Source organism: Sciurus vulgaris, assembly GCF_902686455.1.
Source record: "Sciurus vulgaris genome assembly, chromosome: 3".
Lineage (NCBI taxonomy): Eukaryota > Metazoa > Chordata > Mammalia > Rodentia > Sciuridae > Sciurus > Sciurus vulgaris.
In genome coordinates this window covers 155,814,342-155,833,890 of record NC_136463.1, presented here as the reverse complement: position 1 = coordinate 155,833,890, position 19,549 = coordinate 155,814,342, and the positions used below count along the sequence as shown (strand labels likewise).

The 19,549-nt window shown below is 33.4% G+C and overlaps 1 protein-coding gene across 16 annotated transcripts in view; it reads right to left on the bottom strand.

Moving 5' to 3' along the window:
* Positions 1 to 19,549, bottom strand: part of NBEAL1 (neurobeachin like 1) — a 200,186-nt gene that overhangs the window by 7,085 nt on the left and 173,552 nt on the right. For 11 of the 16 annotated variants that reach the window (XM_079130554.1, XM_079130555.1, XM_079130546.1 and 8 more), the window contains 11 exons: positions 15,621 to 15,738; positions 14,580 to 14,677; positions 12,894 to 13,010; positions 9,757 to 9,819; positions 9,502 to 9,591; positions 7,866 to 7,975; positions 6,369 to 6,541; positions 5,792 to 5,886; positions 2,878 to 2,994; positions 2,325 to 2,486; positions 1,408 to 1,556 (listed from right to left, as the gene is read on the bottom strand). In XM_079130554.1, coding sequence (XP_078986680.1) covers positions 1,408 to 1,556; positions 2,325 to 2,486; positions 2,878 to 2,994; positions 5,792 to 5,886; positions 6,369 to 6,541; positions 7,866 to 7,975; positions 9,502 to 9,591; positions 9,757 to 9,819; positions 12,894 to 13,010; positions 14,580 to 14,677; positions 15,621 to 15,738 — 1,292 coding nt within the window. Of the gene's footprint in view, positions 1 to 1,407; positions 1,557 to 2,324; positions 2,487 to 2,877; positions 2,995 to 5,791; positions 5,887 to 6,368; positions 6,542 to 7,865; positions 7,976 to 9,501; positions 9,592 to 9,756; positions 9,900 to 12,893; positions 13,011 to 14,579; positions 14,678 to 15,620; positions 15,739 to 19,549 lie in introns of those variants that run through there. The other 5 variants (XM_079130556.1, XM_079130557.1, XM_079130560.1 and 2 more) reach the window with 2 other exon arrangements.

Genomic DNA, 19,549 nt, shown 5'->3' with positions numbered 1-19,549 from the left:
TCCTACAAATCCTTCATGGAGACTCTTTTTTTTTTTTTTAAACTTTTTTCTGTAGTTGTACAGAATGCTTTTATTTTGTTTATTTTTATGCAGTGCTGAGGATTGAGCACAGTGCCTCACACATAACAGGCAAGCGCTCTGCCACTGAACTACAGCCCCAGTTCCTTCATGGATACATCTGACTACTGAGATCCACAGTAATCCTTACTGTCTTTAAATCTCCTCCTACACATATAACTAATGTAATATAATTTAGTTTTAAAATTTGTTCTTATTAGTTCACAAACATTAGTACTTCTCTAACTAGTCTTAAACCCTTTAAGGTCAGTTATTATGAATAAGCATCATAGTACTGGGCACACAAACCTCTTTCACTAAATGTTTTTTACCTTGTGGACTAATAAGTGGAAGTTATGTAAGAAAGCCAAAAAAGTTCAAAAAGTGTACATGAGTGTATGTGTTTTTGAGGTCAATAAAATTGGTCTATTCGCTTTGTCTGATAGTCCATTATGATAAATGCCTGTGTTTGCTTAATACAGAAGAATCCTATGATACATGAACTATATTCTAGAATAAAATGCTAAAAGATTCCATTGATTTTCCTAATTTTAGATTCTGTTAATAGTACTCCAAAACCAGGCTGTAAAAAATTCTTGGAAAGATATAAGTGGAATGGATTTTTTTTTTTTTATTGTGGTGAGACAAACTAAAGTGTTTTTAAGGTTAACCTATTTGTGCATGGAGACTCTTCTGTTATTTAATGCAGTGAAGGAGAGGGATGTCTGAGTAATGAATATGTGTTAAAGTTTGGTATTCTTTGATTACTAGTTTAATTACACGAAGCACTTTTATTACATATATATCCCAAATATATTCTTTTCCTTTTCCCCTTTTTTACAAAATGTATTATGATTCATTTATATGCATCAAACTATCTTGGGCTGCCTCCTACCCTCAAAAATCTTTCTTATACATTACTTCCTGGTCTAGAGTACTCTATCTTATTATATAAATATCAAATTCACTTTTATCCCTCTATTCCCAAATTCCCTTTGTGTTTTCCTTATTCTTACTAATTCAGGAATCCTTTATCTTCCTTAATTTTTCCACAGCTAGGAAATTTATAATAAATTTACATTACAACTAGAAATTTTAGATTCCTGGTTTCCATTTATGCTGGAAGTACTATTACCTTTTATTATTTATTTATTTTTTATTTATTTAAATTTTTTTTTTTTTTTTTTTTTAGTTTTTGATGGAGCTTTTTATTTTTTATTCATTTATTTATATGTAGTACTGGGAATCAAACCCAGTGCTTCACACATGTGAGTCAAGTGTTGCTCTACCACTGAGCCACAACCCAGCCCTCTTTCATTAAGTGGTAGTTCAATAATTTTTATTACTTACCTGTGGAGGTATCTTATAGATAGGAATCCCTGTAAGCTACCTGTGATGATGTGCTCTCCAATTATACACATATCTGATATTTGTTCCTTTAGAACTTCAGATCCCAAATACTTGCCATTTATAGAAAACAAGTGTAATGCATTCTTATCCTGCAAAGAATTAATGAGGAAAATTTAATAGTCTTGAATAAAAGTTGAGTTTTTGTATTGTTAACTAATACTATGACTATAACAAAATGATTACAATTTGAGATAAAAATATGGTTGTATTTAAAGAGAAAGTGGGCTGCAGTGGTAGTTCAGTGGCAGAGGGCTTGCTCTCACAGTGTGAGGCACTGGTTTGAGCCCTAGCACCACATAAAAATAAATCAAATAAGGCATGATATCCATCTACAACTACAAAAAAATTTTTAAAGCTTTAAAAAAGAGAGAGAGAAAATGTATAGATAATATTAGAGTGATTTCAAATCAAACTGCCAAGTAAATAAACATTAAACAAGAAATCTCATCCCGAAAAAAGAACTAAAATCTCTTTCTAGTCCCAAAACACCCGGCATTCATAAAACAAAAACATTTCCTTAATATTTAAAAGCTTTATCACTGAAGGGAAATAAACAAATAAAATTCAGGTTTTATTTATTTATACCCTGCCTTGTGTGAAAAGAATTTATATTGTCTATCATTTCCACATAATCAGAAATTGTTTTTAGAAATCATGTGTTATACAAACCAATACAAAATACAAATGTGAGGCCAAGATTATAGAGGAAGTCTAATAGTAAGAAAAAATGATTAAAGGAAAAACAGTCTTTTTAAAATATGGTGTTCTTTCCTTTCTCAAACTGCTTCATACATGTTGTGGGAAAGAAAAGACATACTATCTGTAGTCTATACCTACTACATTAAAGTGTTACATACCTTGAGGGTGGTCTTTTCTTCACTGCTGGAGTAGATGACAATATGTCCTTCCCAAGATATAGCCAAGTTGGGAATGGTCAGAAATAGAGAACTCTCACAAGGTGGTCGTAGAGTCCTCATGTACTGACCTTTCTGAATGGTGTGTACAATCACAGTGCCATCCTACATACAAGAAACATTACAAAAGGAAAAAGAGAAGGAAAAACAACAACCACAAAAAAAGAAAGTAAAGTGGTTGGAAAATAAACATGGAAAGGGAACTGGAAAATGATTATTCTACCAAGCACATATAAACCTTGGGAAAAATTCCAGTTTTGGATTTCAAGTAGTATGTTATCTCATAGAATGCTGTCTTAACTAACAAGACACATAAAATCCCCAATAGAATTCAGTATCTATGATTTTTCCCTCTATTCATCCACTTTTCAGTGTTCTACACAAACATGATATAAAATTTCTTTCCCAATTCTCCAAGAAAAAGCTTTTTAGATATAAATACTACTACTGAATTTCTATAACAAGTAATTAGGATTTCTTTAAAGTGAACTCTTACCCTTGATCCTGACACTGCCATGTCTAATTCAGTGCTGATGCCGACACTCAATACCTCATCAGTGTGTCCATAAAGAATGTGAAAAGGTTTAGATGCTAAGCCCACAGGGGCGCCTCCCTAATATTAAAACAGGAAAGAAAACAAAGAGTTTCTTATTACTTCTTTTTAATAACAAAGTTCATTCTACATTTAAACTTTCTATTAACAAAGTAATACTATAAGTTGTTATAACCACTGAGTTGAATCATAGTAGTACTCCTTACATTTCTCCTTGGATTTCTAACTTATTCTCAATTTTAAAGTCAAAAACTCAATCTCAATGGTTTTAATGCTGGCTATCTTAGATTAATTTTTTCCAGGTATGTTACTGGTACTTTTAATTTATAGATTTATTCTTCATTAATTCCAAATAAACTTTTGTTTTATATCTCTTCTCTTTCCCCATTTATTGAAGGTCTTCACCTCAGGGACCTCAATTATCTTTATTCTGATTTATCTTTAATATCCAGAGTTATCATTCTTTCTCTGTTATAATCATTTTACTTTTTCCATTTGTATTTACTTTGATTACCTTAAATTTTTCTTTCATGCCATGAATTTGGTTTTAAAAACACATCAAATCTGTTTCTTCCTGTTTCTGTTTTGGGTATGTTTACATATGTAATGGCATTGGTTTTATTCTGTTTGATTCTTCTGTAACCTTCATTTTCATTTTACTATGTTATTTTATCTTTGAGCTTCTGTTTCAATGAACTGTTCTCCTAATAACATAATTTTATTGCAAGGAATCCTCTGTCTCTAAGTTGTTTCTTCCAGAAGAAAAAAGATTCCTTCTTCATGTCTTAAGCATACTTTGCTTATATATTACTTTTTATACTTATGGAATGTTTAAATAATTGACAAGTTATTTGTTTTATTCATGATTATTTTAGGCAACTCTATTCACACCATCTAATCCTATATAGTGTGCACTAACTTCTATGGACACTATTACCTCAGACACACTGTCTTCTTTCCCTTTGAGTGTCTACCTGTGTGCTTAGTGTATTTAAACTTACAAATCAAGTAGTTTCTATATTATTTAAGTAATTTTCATTACCAAAAAATAGATATTCCTCAAATTCATTTAACATATTCATTTACATATCCTAATAAAGGCAGAACAAAAACTGATAAGCATGATAAAGACAGAATAAAAGCTGATCTATTTCACTTAAGAGTAGATAAAGCAAGTGCAAGCAAATAAAATATGGCAACAAAATGTAATAGCAATACACCATGAATTATGCGGATTTATTATAGGTATTTAAGGATGGTTCAAATCTGTTAAAGCGAGGTAGAAAGAAAACCAAGACAACTTTAAAGAGAGAGAGAGACCATAGCACAAGAAATAAAAGCTAGAATCAACCACTGGGATAGATTCAAACTAAAAAGCTTTCTCTCAGCAAAGGAAACTATCAGCAATGCGAAGAAAGAGCCTACAGAGTGGGAGAATATCTTTGCCAATCATACTTCAGATAGAGCACTAATCTCCAGAATCTATAAAGAACTCAAAAAACTCTACTCCAAGAATTCAAATAATCCAGTCGACAAATGGGCTAAGGAAATGAATAGACACTTCACAGAAGAAGATCTACAAGCAATCAACAAACATATGGAAAAATGTTCAACATCTCTAGTAATAAGAGAAATGCAAATCAAAACCACCCTAAGATTCCATCTCACCCCAATTAGAATGGCGATTATCAAGAATACGAGCAACAACAGGTGTTGGCGAGGATGTGGGGAGAAAGGTACACTCATACATTGCTGGTGGGGCTGCAAATTAGTGCAGTCACTCTGGAAAGCAGTGTGGAGATTCCTTAGAAAACTTGGAATGGACCCTCCATTTGACCCAGCTATCCCACTCCTTGGCCTATACCCAAAGGACTTAAAATCAGCATACTACAGAGATACAGCCACATCAATGTTCATAGCTGCTCAATTCACAATAGCCAGACTGTGGAACCAACCTAGATGCCCTTCAATTGATGAGTGGATAAAGAAACTGTGGTATGTATATACAATGGAATATTACTCAGCCATAAAGAATGATAAAATTATGGCATTTGCAGGCAAATGGATGAAATTGGAGAATATCATGTTAAGTGAGATAAGCCAATCTCAAAAAGCCAAAGGACAAATGATATCGCTAATAAGTGGAGGATGACACATAATGGGGGGAAGGGAAGGGTTAGTGTTAGGGTTAGAGTTAGGGTTAGGGAGGGGGGAAAGTATGGAGGAAGGAAGTACTTTATAGAGGGTAAAGAGGGGTGGGAGGGGTGGGGGGAAGGGAAAAAATAACAGAATGAATCAAACAACATTACTCTATGTAAATTTATGATTACACAAATGGTATGCCTTTACGCCATGTACAAACAGAGAAACAACATGTATCCCATTTGTTTACAAGAAAAAAAAAAAAAATCCCTCAAAAAAAAAAAAAAAAGAGACAGAGAGAGAGAGAGAGAGAGGGTGGGGTGGGGGGTGAGGGAAGGGAGAGGGATACTCCCTGAGTATTACTGAGAATATAAAAGGTTGATGAAAATTATATATCTATAATTTCTAGAGAGTCCAATAAAAAAGGTAGTAAGAGTATTATATTATTGACACGAAAAAAATCACCATTTTCCTAGGAAAGGTTAACAAGGAGAAGCTTTTGGAAAGTGTAGGGGAATAGGCAATGAATAAAAAAATAAACCTAGAAAAAGCCACAGTGATCAGGACAGGACAGAATCTAGGTAAAAGAATGCAAGGAGCTTGAAAAGTTGTCATTTACTACCAGAGAAAAGTTCATTATCCTATTAGAACATCTTGTTGGTTTTCTCAAAGTGAATCTATAATCTAATCCAAGAACATTTAAATGTGTGACTACCTGTTGAATTATTTGCCATATCATGCATGTGGTATCTCTGGAACCAGAAATCAAATGTATTCCACAATAATCTGTAGCTAAGCAAGTCACAATATCTGTAAGAAAAAGGAATATAACAAAATGAAACCTTGGTTTTGCTGAAAGATAACTTTAAGAGCAATTTTGGTTAATGTTCAAACATTACTAAAGCTGTTATTCTAACAGGGAGGAATGTAGAAATGGCATTGGAAAACTACTGGCAATGTGTGACATGTGAAAGAAGCAATATGAAAAATCCCCTAGGACAGCTTTCTTTGACATTATCCTTTTTTTTTTAGTGTGAGGTGCAGATGTGGGGTACGTACAATGTCAATTAGAATCGGGGAGGAGGTCAGAAAGCTTGAAATGTATCCCCAGTTAATTTTGTTACACTTTTCTCCTCTCATCTCAATCACTTTCTCCTTCCACTGGGCATTAAAATCCTATGACTGTGTGTCCTTGGGGGGCGGAGGGGGAGGTAAAATTTAACACTTTATAGGAAGCATGTACTACTTTTAAATAGTTCAAAAAATTATGGAAAAAAAATGTTAGTGCTTACCCATATGTCTGATGTTGTGAGAGATAACTTTGCCTTTTGCAAGTGACATAACTTGAATGCTGTTATCCCAGTGTCCAGCACTGAAGAGCAACTTTGCATCATGTGATACCACAAATAGCTTAGAAGTGATCTCCAGCCCTGGAGCAAAAGGACCATTCATACTACGCTGAGTTCTGTAAACACAATTAAACATTAGAATTTTTCTTGAAAGATTACTTGGTTTGATACCAACTATTTAAAAAATTTCTCTAAGATAAATAAAAAATAAGTCTCTGAAGTTGTATTTAAAATGTATATTAAGAAGTGATAAAATTTCAGAAAACACATTAATCTTACTTTCTTCATAGTCTTCATAAGCTAAATATATAATAACAAATAGTCACAAAAGTTAAGCATAAAGAAATTGAGATTGATGAAGGTGTGAAAAAAGTTTAATCTTCAATTTCAAAGTTAATTTAATAAAATTGACAATTCTATAAATGGTGATCGCAAAGTATAAAGGCAAGAATAGGACCAAGAAAATCAGTAAAAAACTAAAATCAAAGATCTCCTACACAAGGTGATATATTTGAGATAAATCAAATAAATGAATATCTAACAATGCTCACGATGACCTGATCTTCCATTGCAAGCAAAGCAAGCTTACGGGTTTTATCTGCTTCCGAATGAAATACCTGTGAGCATAGACAATTTTTTAGATTCTGCAGAAAGATACAGTGATTGCAGTATATGTATAAAAAATGAGGAGTTAATTCTGACAGTTCAGCTACAGAACTGTTATTCCACATTAATTTCTTGAGAACATACTTTGAGCTAAAGATAGCACTACTGTTTTATGTGGGATAAAAAGGAAAAAGTCCTCATCCCCTAATCTCACAGAATTTTATTTTAGTTGAGGAAGATAAGAAAGATACAATAATAACAATCACATCATTTTAAATAGTTTTCAAATATATGATGCAATTGATCCTCAAAAGAACACTGAACGTGATTTAATTAGAAAAAAATACAAGTAAACATAAAGCTAAGACAATTTAGAGTAAGAGAAACATTACCTTGAATTGGAATATAATTTTTGATTTAAAAAAATAACTAAGGTGATTCTTACTACCTAAAACACAGGAGATTTATTTGGAAGTTATAAAGTAGAAAATAATTAAAATTAAGTTTACTATTTGTAATTTTTTTCTTTCATAGCTACAGTTATAGAACTTAAATTTTGCCTTTAAACCAGCATCAAGTCAAGATATAACTTCAAAAGAGGGAAGGAAAAAGAAGTGGTGGAAAAAAGAAGACAAAATCTGGGTCTCAAAACATTACTTTCAAAATGAACATAAACAAATATTTAACAACAAACTCCACTGTAATGTATAATTATAACACACCAATAATTCTTTTTGAAGATTTAAAAAAGAAAAAAAAAGGCCAGAATCAATTTTTTCCCCAGCAATAAGGTACTGACTGTAGCTGTTCTGCCTTAAATGTTCATTTACTTACTTTGGATTTGTCACAGTTTGATCCTTGATGAATGTAAAGTAATTAGAAATGTTTCTGTCATAAGGCAGCCATCCATGAGTTCCAATAACATAATTCATGCTTACTGTTATCTAAAAAAAAAAAAAAAAAATGAAGACTTAAATGAAAGATTAAAGAAAGTAGTGAAGAACAATCAAATGTCACTTATCATTTGGGGAATATTATGGGACAGTATATTTAACATATGAAACCCATTAAATCTTCAAATAGTTCAAATGAAAAAAGGTCTATCTTACTGTAAGAAAAGTTGTCAAATACACCTTTATTTTTTTCTCATAATTTCTCAAAGCTTATTAGCAACTACTGGCAGTCAGAGAAAATTCAAGGTTAAGCCTTATCATAAAAATATGACACATATATCATTTAGAACATAAATCAGAAGGAGAATTTATCTACCTACCTATTTATTTTTTTGGTACTGGGGATTGAGAAGTAGAACTTACGATGAACTGCTAAGGACTCCCTGAATTGACATAGTGAATACTTCATAAAGCTTTTTTACCTCTTGATCATAAAAGGTAACAAGCTACCCCTACTCCTTGATTCACATAACTTAAAAAAAATACAGGAATTAAAATTGAAAATCACAAGAATTTTACTGCTGAAAAACTACTGTTATTTTCACATATCTTTCTAGAAATTATATGTATAATTATAAAAATAGGTCTAATTCTAAGTGACAAAATTAGAATAATACAGACTTAGGTTGTGTCCATGTGCCAAGGTCCCAGATGTCTTACATGCTAGATCTGTGACTTTGGGCAAATTACTTCTCTGAGTTTTAATTTCTTATCTGTAGAAGGGAAGTGATAGTAGTGCCTATAGGATCATTAGGTGAATTAAATGAAAGAGTCATGTAAAACATTGACCAAAGTGCCCTGAATATATGTCAACATATTCTGCTTTATATCTCATTATTATTGTTATAGTTTTATAACAATATAACTTTAATATAAGATGCTATCCTCTATTTTCCATGTATAAAATTTCCTGGTTCTTTTCACATATTTATTCTTCTAGATATTTTCACATATCCACATATTTATTTTTCCATATTAGAATTACAGTAACTACTTAAAAGCCACATAAACAGAAGATGAATTTTGTACTTCATCAAATTAATTCTATAAAAATGTTCTCTGTTATTATTATCATTATTATTACTTTTGGTACTAGGGATCGAACCCAGAGCCGTGAGCAGGCTAGGCAAATACTCTATTGCTGAGCTGTTACCTCTCAGCCCTTTTTTTAAACTTTAAAGACAGGGTCTTTGCAAGTTGATCATGTTGGCCTTGAACTTACAATCCTCCTATGGCAGCTTCTGGCATAACTGGGATTACAAGCCAGTGTATAAGTTAGTCCTCTATTATTCTTAAAAATAGCTTTTAAAAATATAACTTTATATGTTTAATTTTTTCATGTGGTGCTGAGGATCACACCCAGTGCCTCACATATGCTGGGCAAGTGTTCCTACCCCTGAGCCACAACCCCAGCCCAAAAAAGGCTTTTAAAAAATGTTATTTCCTCTTTTTTTTTTTTTTGGTAAATTAGAATGGATATAGACACCACAGCATGACAAAGGTATAAGTCAACTTACCAGTAACTCAGGGCTGCCTTGAGACATGAAAGAACGAGACTGATTTTTGGGGACAATGGCTTTTAATAGTGGAATACCATCACTAATTCCCTATAAAATAAAAGAGGTTCAGTTGTTGGCTCTTCTCACATTTATTAGGCACAGATTACTAAAAACTTCTGTTTCTTTAAAGAAGGATGAACCCTATGTTATGGCATTTTACCCTATTGAATCATATAATCATTTAATTTAAAATGTAGGAAAGGAATTATATACCATGTTTGGAGGGCATACTTGAAACTTCTGAAACCCATCACCTTCTTCTATTCCACTACTCTGCTGTTAAATAGAGATGTAGATTTCAAGGAGCAGCAATCATTTAAAACAGCCAGTGATTTACGATCTTTCCTTTTCCCTTGCTATACTGACATGAATATAAAGTAGAAAATATAGACCACATAAGAATACATTTATCAAATAAGTCAAATGGAAAAACTGACTATAATTTATAGATAAAGTCTCTTAGGTTTAAATTCCCCAAAATAGACCTCTTTTGTTAACTGAGGTACTTCCTAAAAGCCCCAATGTTACGCTCAGAAAATATAATTCTCAGAAAACATCTACTATTATCTTATTACAATGTGAAAGACACTGAGAATTTGAACTTAGTTCCCTAATATGATAATAGTTCATAAATGAAGCCTAACATTAGCTGAACAACATTATTTGGTATCTACTAAGTACCAAGTAGGAAGTGATGACCTACAGAGGGTTCTCTCTTTTCACAGGAATGTATGGAGAAACATCTCTTTTGATGACAAAAAGAGACTAATAAGTTATTAGTACCCAAGGATATCTTTTGTGTTTTTTTAAATAATTTTTTAGATGTGGATGGACCTTTATTTTGTTCATTTATTTTTATGTGGTTCTGAGAACCAAACCCAGTGCCTCACACATGCTAGTCAAGTGCTCTACCACTGAGCCAGCCCCTCTTTTGTGTTTTTATCCTGCTCCAGATAACTATTCTTGGGGGAGAGCTACCATGTGACATGGTGCATACAGAAAAGGATAAATGTGTCATTGCATATTTATATATCACAGTATATTATCATATAAAAAGCTGTCACGAACATGTCTCCTTATGTGCTTTTTCTCTTTGCTGATGACTAGACATAATGAAAATAGTTCTATCAGCATTATGTAACAAATATAATAATGTATATCCATCACACCATGGGTCAAATAGATTTTTACAGATTGCTTTATGGGCAGTAAAAAGAATACAACATTAGTATGTTATCCTTAAAAAGGCCTACTTGCAAGGTTGGCTCTTGGCTACCTTCTGGGACTTGGCAGGTAAACAGCTCCTTACAATGCCATGAAACTTTTCCCTCAATGATAAGGATTGTTCCATATACCTACACTATGTTGTGTAAAGTTTATACTGAATACCGGCTTTTCTCCTAGAGTTTGGAATTTTAATATGTGCTAGGTATGTGTGACTAACCTCCAATAATAGTCTTGGGCACGGAGTCTCTAGTGAGCTGCCCTGGTACACAAAAAGGTGTTTTCGCATTTCATTACTGGAATAATTAAGCATATCCTGTGTGACTCCACTGGGTGATGACTCTTGGATGCTTGTGCCTGACTTCCCCTGGACTTCTCCCCATATGTATTTTCTCTTTGTTTATGTTGCTTTGTACCCTTCCACTGAAATACATCTTAGCACAACTGGTAGATGTTGACTCCTGTGAGTTCTCTGCAAATCTCAACCTGGGGGCCACCCAACACATCTTAGGAATTCGTCACTACTTCTCAGCACCATTTCTATGTTGTTCTGAGTTCTAGGCAACTAACTTAGATACTTCTGGAAAACAACCAACATTGTAAAGTTTGTATTGTTAAGCCTGACATAACTATGTGAATCTAGATAAAGAGTGATTTTCCAAGTGCTCTCACAAAGATGTGAAAGTAAATCTATATTAAAATATAGTGATTACTACAACAAAATTCATTTAAGTAAAACTCATGAAGACATAACTAGTATAAATCCCATAAGATTTTTTACATTAAATTATCAAAACCTCCCTATGTTTTCCCATGGTAATGAACCTAAGAAACATTCTACAGTGATGCTTCATATGCAGGGTTTTACAAACTACAGCCTGTGAGATAAATCTAGTCCACCACCTGTTATGTAGGCGGTGAGTGAGCTAAGAAAGCTTTTTATGTTTTTAGATGGTTACATTTTAAGTGGTATTATATACCTACATAATACCCTTCATTTTACCTCATGTCTTGCAAAGCCCAGAATATTCACTATCTGATCCTTAAAAAAAGTTTGCCAACCTCTGCTGTATTCTGTGAGTGATAGCTTGTTCTATGTATATCTCCAAACTATTTTTATTAACTTAGTAACTTTTAATCTTCATTTTTCTTTTTGCCAAAAGAGTTAAAAATCATCTGTTATAAACAAATTTGTATGAATTTGCTCAGGTGTGAATGCATTTCATTATCACATTCTGAACTACCTGAAGTATTTCAATATGTATATTTAAATATTTGAATTTTTAATTTTAAATTTGAAGGTACGCTTTCACTTATAGTATTAACTATTCCTGTTTTGTTTGACTATTCCTTCTTTTTATTTATTTATTTTGATTCATGGTACACAAATGGGGGACAACTGTTGTTTCTCTGGTAGTACACGAAGTAGAGTTGCACCATTTGTGTAATCATACATATACAGAGGGTAATGATGTTTGTCTCATTCTGTTGTTTTTCCTTCCCGCTACCCGACTATTCCTTCTTATACTATCAATTAACAATTAGACTTATAGGGCCACATTTTATTGTTAAGCAGACAGTATATTAATAGCTATTAAAATATTAGCTCTCTACATATTACTTCAATCGTCACAAAAAGTTTGTTTTTTTGTTTGTTTGCTTGTTTGTTTGTTTTGTATTAGGGATCGAACTCAGGAGCACTTTACCACTAAGCTACACCCCCAGTCCTTTTTATTTTTCATTTTGAGAGAGGGTTTTACTAAATTGCTGAGGCTGACCTTGAACTCATGATCCTGCTGTCTCAGTTTCCCAAACTGTTGGGATTACTGGTGTGTGCCACTGTGCCCAGTTCATAAAAAAGCATCTTAAACACAATTATTTGTTCTTCTTTGTCAGCAAAATATGAAGTAGAAGAAAGCAAGCCAAGAGAAATAGTTGAGACAACCACTCAGCTCAAATAAAAGCTTTCAATAAAAATGTTTTAAAAATCCAAGAACAGATTATTTCAGTGTAATGTACCATTTGGTATTAAATATTATAATACTTCTGCTCCATTTAAGAATTAAATAAACTTTAAGGTGTACAGAATACACAGAGAAAACTGATATTACTAAGTCGTATATTACCTCTATGAAAAATGACTTGAGTTCAGGGAGATGTTGAAATAGGTTTAAGGTTGAAGCATCTGTTTTGGTCTGCTTCTGTACTGCTTCCTCTGCTGATAATCTAGGAGGGTGTGGCTCCTTCAAAATAATTTTAAGAAAAAATTCCATAATTACATTAAAACATCTCTCACTGTGTTCCTTCACACAAACTGACTGCATATGACTATTCTGTAAAAACCAATGTTGGAGGCCAATTGTCACTAAAGTATAGTAACAATTATAAAGTTAGCCTAAAAATTGAGTTGACAGAAGTATAACTATAAACTTGAGCTTAGATGCCCTATTGCATATAGCTGTGGAAATTTCAATTCAACAAATAATTTACTTTATACATACTATATGCACAAAAAATTTACTTTATACATACTATATGCACAAAAGATATAATTAAGAGAAGGTTGCTGCCTTTAACATATTTATAATTTAGTGAGGAACAGAGATAAATAGCTAAGACATAAAGTGTTATAGTTAACTTTTAAACTAAGGCCTATAAAAACAACAAAAAGAGATATAGTATAACAAGGGGCTTATAGCTACTAATTCAGAGAAAACATGGCATGGTAGAAAGACTTTGGAGTTAGTCATGCATATATATCTTACCCTTGTCACTTTTTAGTTGGGTAAATGTAGAAAAAGTATTTAATAAGTAATTTTTAAAAGTATTTAAAAGTATTTAATAAGTAAGGTATTGTGGATAGGTATTACTTACTGTTAGGCTTGGCTTTATCATTTAAAATATGAGGATAATTGGATATTCACTCTGAGGGTTTAGGAAAGTATCTAACGGTGATTGAATTAGAAAGCATTTACTTAATAAATGGAATATTATTGTATATTCCTCATTTTTAAGTTCATATGTTATCAAAGATTAAGACATCTCTCAAAACTAGCAGATTGACTCCTCTGAATCCAAAGCTATGGCAATAAGGAAGATAATGACTTAACTTCAGATATTGGAATGGGAAAAGACCAATACCAATATTTAATAATTTGATCACGTTATGTATTTTATAATTTCATTCTTAGGATTGGGTTTGGGGCTGATTTTAGCAGCTATAAGCAACTGTAAGTTTTACATATGGAAAGAGTCTTTAAGGGTAGTTTTAACAGCATAAACTGGTTGGTTTTCTTCTGTCAGAAATATGAAGTGATTGGTTTTCTGGGTAAATATAAAAAAACCCTTCCTGTGATTTGTAAGTACTTGGCTACTGAAATGGATTTTTATCCTTTTGCCCTGCTATTGATACTGGGAATAGAATCCAGGTACATGGTTGGCAAGTGCTCTAATAAGTGGATTTTTTTTTTTTTTTTGCTATGCACGGGTGGGGGAGGGCAGTAGCGATAGAATTTCATTTATGTTGTCCAGGCTAGTCTTGAACTTGAGATTCTCCAACCTCAGACTCCAAAGTAGCTGGGACTACAGGAATCGACCATAATACCTGACTTCATAAATGGACTTTAAATGCAATATTTTATTATTTAAAAATAGGAATAATCAATTAAATACAAGGTAATTTTTTCCAAATTCTGGATAGTAACCCTGAAATAAGGTTTTAAATCATTAAAATTCTTAAAAATAATGGTAATACTATTCTTTAGCAATTCATTTCTAGACATCCTTGGTTGACAATAGCTTATATAATTTACCTTTAACAATTGGCAAGGTGTTTGCCCAAAGTTATTAATCATCCCTTCTAAGGCTTTTCTTTCTTTCTCATCTGTTAAGGCATCCAGATCCACAGCTCCTAAAACCAGAAGTAATAAACTCGCTATAGAGTGAAAATAAAACAGTATGCCACAACATGAATATGTCAGAAATAAATCAGCATACTCATGTGTGTGTGTGTGTGTTTTTTTTAATTTCTGCAGTACTGGGAACTGAACCCAGGGACACTCTACCACTGAGTACATTCCTACCCCTTTGTATTTTTATTTTGAGACAAGGTCTCACTAAGTTTGCCCAAGCTAGCTTTGAACTTGCGATACTCCTGCCTCAGCCTCCCAAGTGACTGGGATTACAAATGTGCACCACTATGTCAGGTGATTTTTCAGCCTTTTAAAGCAATCAGAAAACTTTTTTTAAAAAATTCATTCGAGTTTTACATAACAGTAGAATGCAGAAAACATTCTTGATCCTGAGTTAAATAACATCATTTGAAGAGTTTGTTCTTGATATTTCTAAAGGCCTTCTTTCAAAGTTTGTTAGCAATTTAATATGTAATATTTAATGCAGAACTAACTAGGACATATATGCCAGATATCAAAAACTCTTAAGACAGTCGGGCATGGTGGTGCACACCTGTAATTCCAGCAACTCAGGAGGTGGAATTGCCAGCCTCAAGCAATACAGTAAGTCTCAAAGTAAAGAATAAAAAGGATTTGGGATGTAGTTCGTGGTAAAGCACTTCTGAGTCCAATTCCTAGCATCTAACCAAACCAAACCCCAAACCCTCTTTTAACACCAATAATTGACATTTGTAATTAGATTTGCATGTATATGTATACATGCACACACACACACTTAGTTACTATTCCCCAAAAAAGCAGTATCTTACTCTTTCAATCCAAAAGTTGTTTTGTTAATGTATTCTTTCCTATATTTAACAGGTTCAAAATACCACAGGTGACCACCTACTGAACAAAATTTCCATCATGGTAATGTAAGAGAAAAAGTATACAGGGTTATACCTTCATAGCTACAGTAATAGAAAACGTTGAGGGCCTCCACTGCAGCTGGTCCCCTCTGTTTATAACCAAAAATCAAATCTATCCATTCATGAAGATGAGCTGAAACATACTCTGATTCCTAGAAAAAGAACAAATTTAATAATTGAGATATCACTCAACTACAATATAATTTTTATTCTTTGAAAAGAACAAATGAAGGCTGGTGATATAGCTCAGTTGGTAGAGTTCTTTGCCCTGGGTTCAAATCCCACTGCACTGCAAAAAAAAAAAAAAAAAAAAAAAAAAGAGAACAAATGAAACATTTCTACACATAAATGAAACATTTCTACACATAAATCATCTGTACATAAAATTCTCCCAAAAACATGTTATTATTCAATAAATATTCACATATAGAACAAGCATTGATAAAAACTCTTGGAATGCATTCATATGTATCAAGTCTTTGTAAGTAAAAATTCATTAATTAACCCTGTATTACTGGACAGTGAAGTTATTCAGTTTTTGCCATTAAAAAGAGTTGTGATGAAAAACAAAACATGTTAAACATTTATTCAGTATCTAATACATTTACTGACTATCCATATATACTGTAAGGTAGATGATTATTTTTTTTTTGTATCTTGATGTATATATCTCCTAACTACTAGGGGTAGAAAATAACATAAATAAGCTAGTAACAGCCCAAATATCTACAAGAATTAATGAGAACTGTGAAATGTATCACTGTGTTATAGTTTCCATTGAAACAGTTGTCTAGAATTTTTCAGTTCAAGAAAAAAGAAAAAAAATTCAATTCAAGAAAACAATAACCTTCGGGTGGAAAATGTGGCTGCACACACCAAGAGGTAAACTGAGCTGGGGAGCAGATGGAGAGTGTTTGGAGATTATTGGCGATGAGACAGCTAGGGAGGATGTTACTAGAGACAAGAGAAGAGGGGACTCCTGTTCCAGATACATCAAAGACAGAAAGGCATCTGCCTGTGGATGTTTTCCAGATAGAAAGTTTTAAAGTGTCAATTGGCTTCTTTCAGTTGCCTATAATAAAGTGAGGGAGGAGTAAGATGGGTTAAAAATAAACTATTTAAGCACAATTTTAAGAAAATATAAGTAAGTCAGGTCTTGCTGGATTTGAAAATAAAACAATTTCAGAACTCTAGAGAGAAAATATTCTCAAAATGAGAAATGGTCTGAGACAATGATCAAATCAGATCATTATCATTAAAATATAGCTTTGGGTAAAAGTTTTCAGGGATTCGGCTATAAAACCATCTGTTAAGACTTCAGAAAGATTCAAGGTTGTACCTCTCAGTTCAACTAGAAAATGTAGAGTCTAAGAATCTTAACAGCATTTTTCTGGGATGATATCATTTGGCCCAAAGTAGAAAAGGGACCATTTTGTAAAGTAATGCAAAATGGCTTTTGTCCAATAGAGCTAAGAAAACTCTTCAACAGGTAAATGGATAAAAAACTGTGGTATATATACACAATGCAGTATTATTCAACCATAAAAGAATAATAATATGGTATTTTCAAATAAATGGATGGAACTGGAGAATATCATGCTAAGTGAAATAAGCCAATCCCAAAAGACCAAAGGCCGAATGTTTTCCCTGAAAAGTGAAGAACGATATATAATGGGGGTGGGGGGGGTGGGGAGTGAGAGAAGAATGGAGGAACTTTGGATTATGTAGAAGGAAATGAGAGGGAGAGGGGGTATGAAAAATGGTAGAATGAGAAAGACATCATTACCCTATGTACATGTATGATTACATGAATGGTATGAATCTACATCATGTACAACCACAGAAACGAAATGATGTACCCCATTTGTGTACAATGAATCAAAATGCAGTCTGTAAAAAACTAAAAAATGAACAGATAATTTTAAAAAAGAGACTGAAAAAAGAAAAAGGAAAAAAAGAGAGCCCTTTGGCTTTCAACTTCTATGATTAGAAAAGAAATTGACAAAGATTTTATGTAAACAAAGGTCTTTTTAATGGGAAAGAAGGGAGGAGGGGCGCTGGGATTGTAGCTCAGTGGGAGAGTGCTTGCCTAGTAGGGGTAAGACACCACATAAAGAAAGAAAGGAGGAAGGGGAAGAACCAAAGACAGAATTGAGAACAATTGAGAATCACCCTCAGGGAACATAACTGGGCCCTAATGAAAAAATCTACAAACATGTTCTTACTAGAATTTTGAATTGCAATAAACCAGTGATTACTGGGAGCCTCCTGTCATGCCCCACACTTTTTTAAAAATATTTTTTAAAATTATTTTAATTAAAAATCATAAATTTACATAGGGCAATATTGTTTGATTCATTCTGTTATTTTTTCCCTTCCCCCCCATCCCTCCCACCCCTCTTTTCCCTCTATACAGTCCTTCCTTCCTCCATTCTTACCACCCTCCTTATCCCTAACCCTAAACCTAACCCTAACGCTAACCCCTCCTACCCCCCCTTATATGTCCTCATCCGCTTATCAGCGAGATCATTTGTCCTTTCGTTTTTTGAGATTGGCTTATCTCACTTAGCATGATATCCTCCAATTTCATCCATTTGCCTGTAAATGCCATAACTTTATCATTCTTCATGGTGGAGTAATATTCCATTGTATATATATGCCACAGTTTCTTTATCCATTCATCAACTGAAGGGCATCTAGGTTGGTTCCACAATCTGGCTATGGTGAATTGAGCAGCTATGAACATTGCTGTGGCTGTATCTCTGTAGTATGCTGATTTTAAGTACTTTGGGTATAGCCAAGGAGTGGGATAGCTGGGTCAAATGGTGGTTCCATCCAAGCTTTCTGAGGAATCTCCATACTGCTTTCCAGAGTGGCTGCACTAATTTGCAACCCCACCAGCAATGTATGAGTGTACCTTTTTCCCCACATCCTCTCCAACACCTATTGTTGCTTGTATTCTTGATAATCGCCATTCTAATTGGGGTGAGATGAAATCTTAGGGTAGTTTTGATTTGCATTTCTCTTATTACTAGAGATGTTGAACATTTTTTCATATATCTGTTGATTGCTTGTACATCTTCTTCTGTGAAGTGTCTGTTCATTTCCTTAGCCCATTTGTTGATTGAGTTATTTGTATTCTTGGTATAGAGTTTTTTGAGTTCTTTATAGATTCTGGAAATTGGTGCTCTGTCTGAAGTATGAGTGGCAAAGATTTTCTCCCACTCTGTAGGCTCTCTCTTCACATTACTGATAGTTTCCTTCGCTGAGAGAAAGCTTTTTAGTTTGAATCTATCCCAGTGGTTGATTCTAGCTTTTATTTCTTGTGCTATGGGAGTCCTGTTAAGGAAGTCTGATCCTAAGCCAACAAGTTGAAGGTTTGGACCTACTTTTTCTTCTATAAGATGCAGGGTCTCTGGTCTGATTCCGAGGTCCTTGATTCATTTTGAGTTTAGTTTTGTGCAGGGTGAGAGATAGGGATTTACTTTCATTCTGTTGCATATGGATTTCCAGTTTTCCCAGCACCATTTGTTGAAGAGGCTATCTTTTCTCCATTGCATATTTTTGGAACCTTTGTCTAGCATGAGAAAATTGTATTTATTTGGGTTTGTGTCCATGTCCTCTATTCTGTACCATTGATCTAACTGTCTATTTTGGTACCAATACCATGCCATTTTTGTTACTATTGCTTTGTAATAGAGTTGAAGATCTGGTATTGCGATACCCCCTGCTTCGCTCTTTCTACTGAGGATTGCTTTAGCTATTCTGGGTTTCTTATTCTTCCAGATGAATTTCATAATTGCTTGCTCTATTTCTGTAAGGTACATCATTGGGATTTTAATTGGAATTGCATTCAATCTGTATAGCACTTTAGGTAGTATGGCCATTTTGACAATATTAATTCTGCCTATCCAAGAACATGGGAGATCTTTCCATCTTCTAAGGTGTTCTTTAATTTCTTTC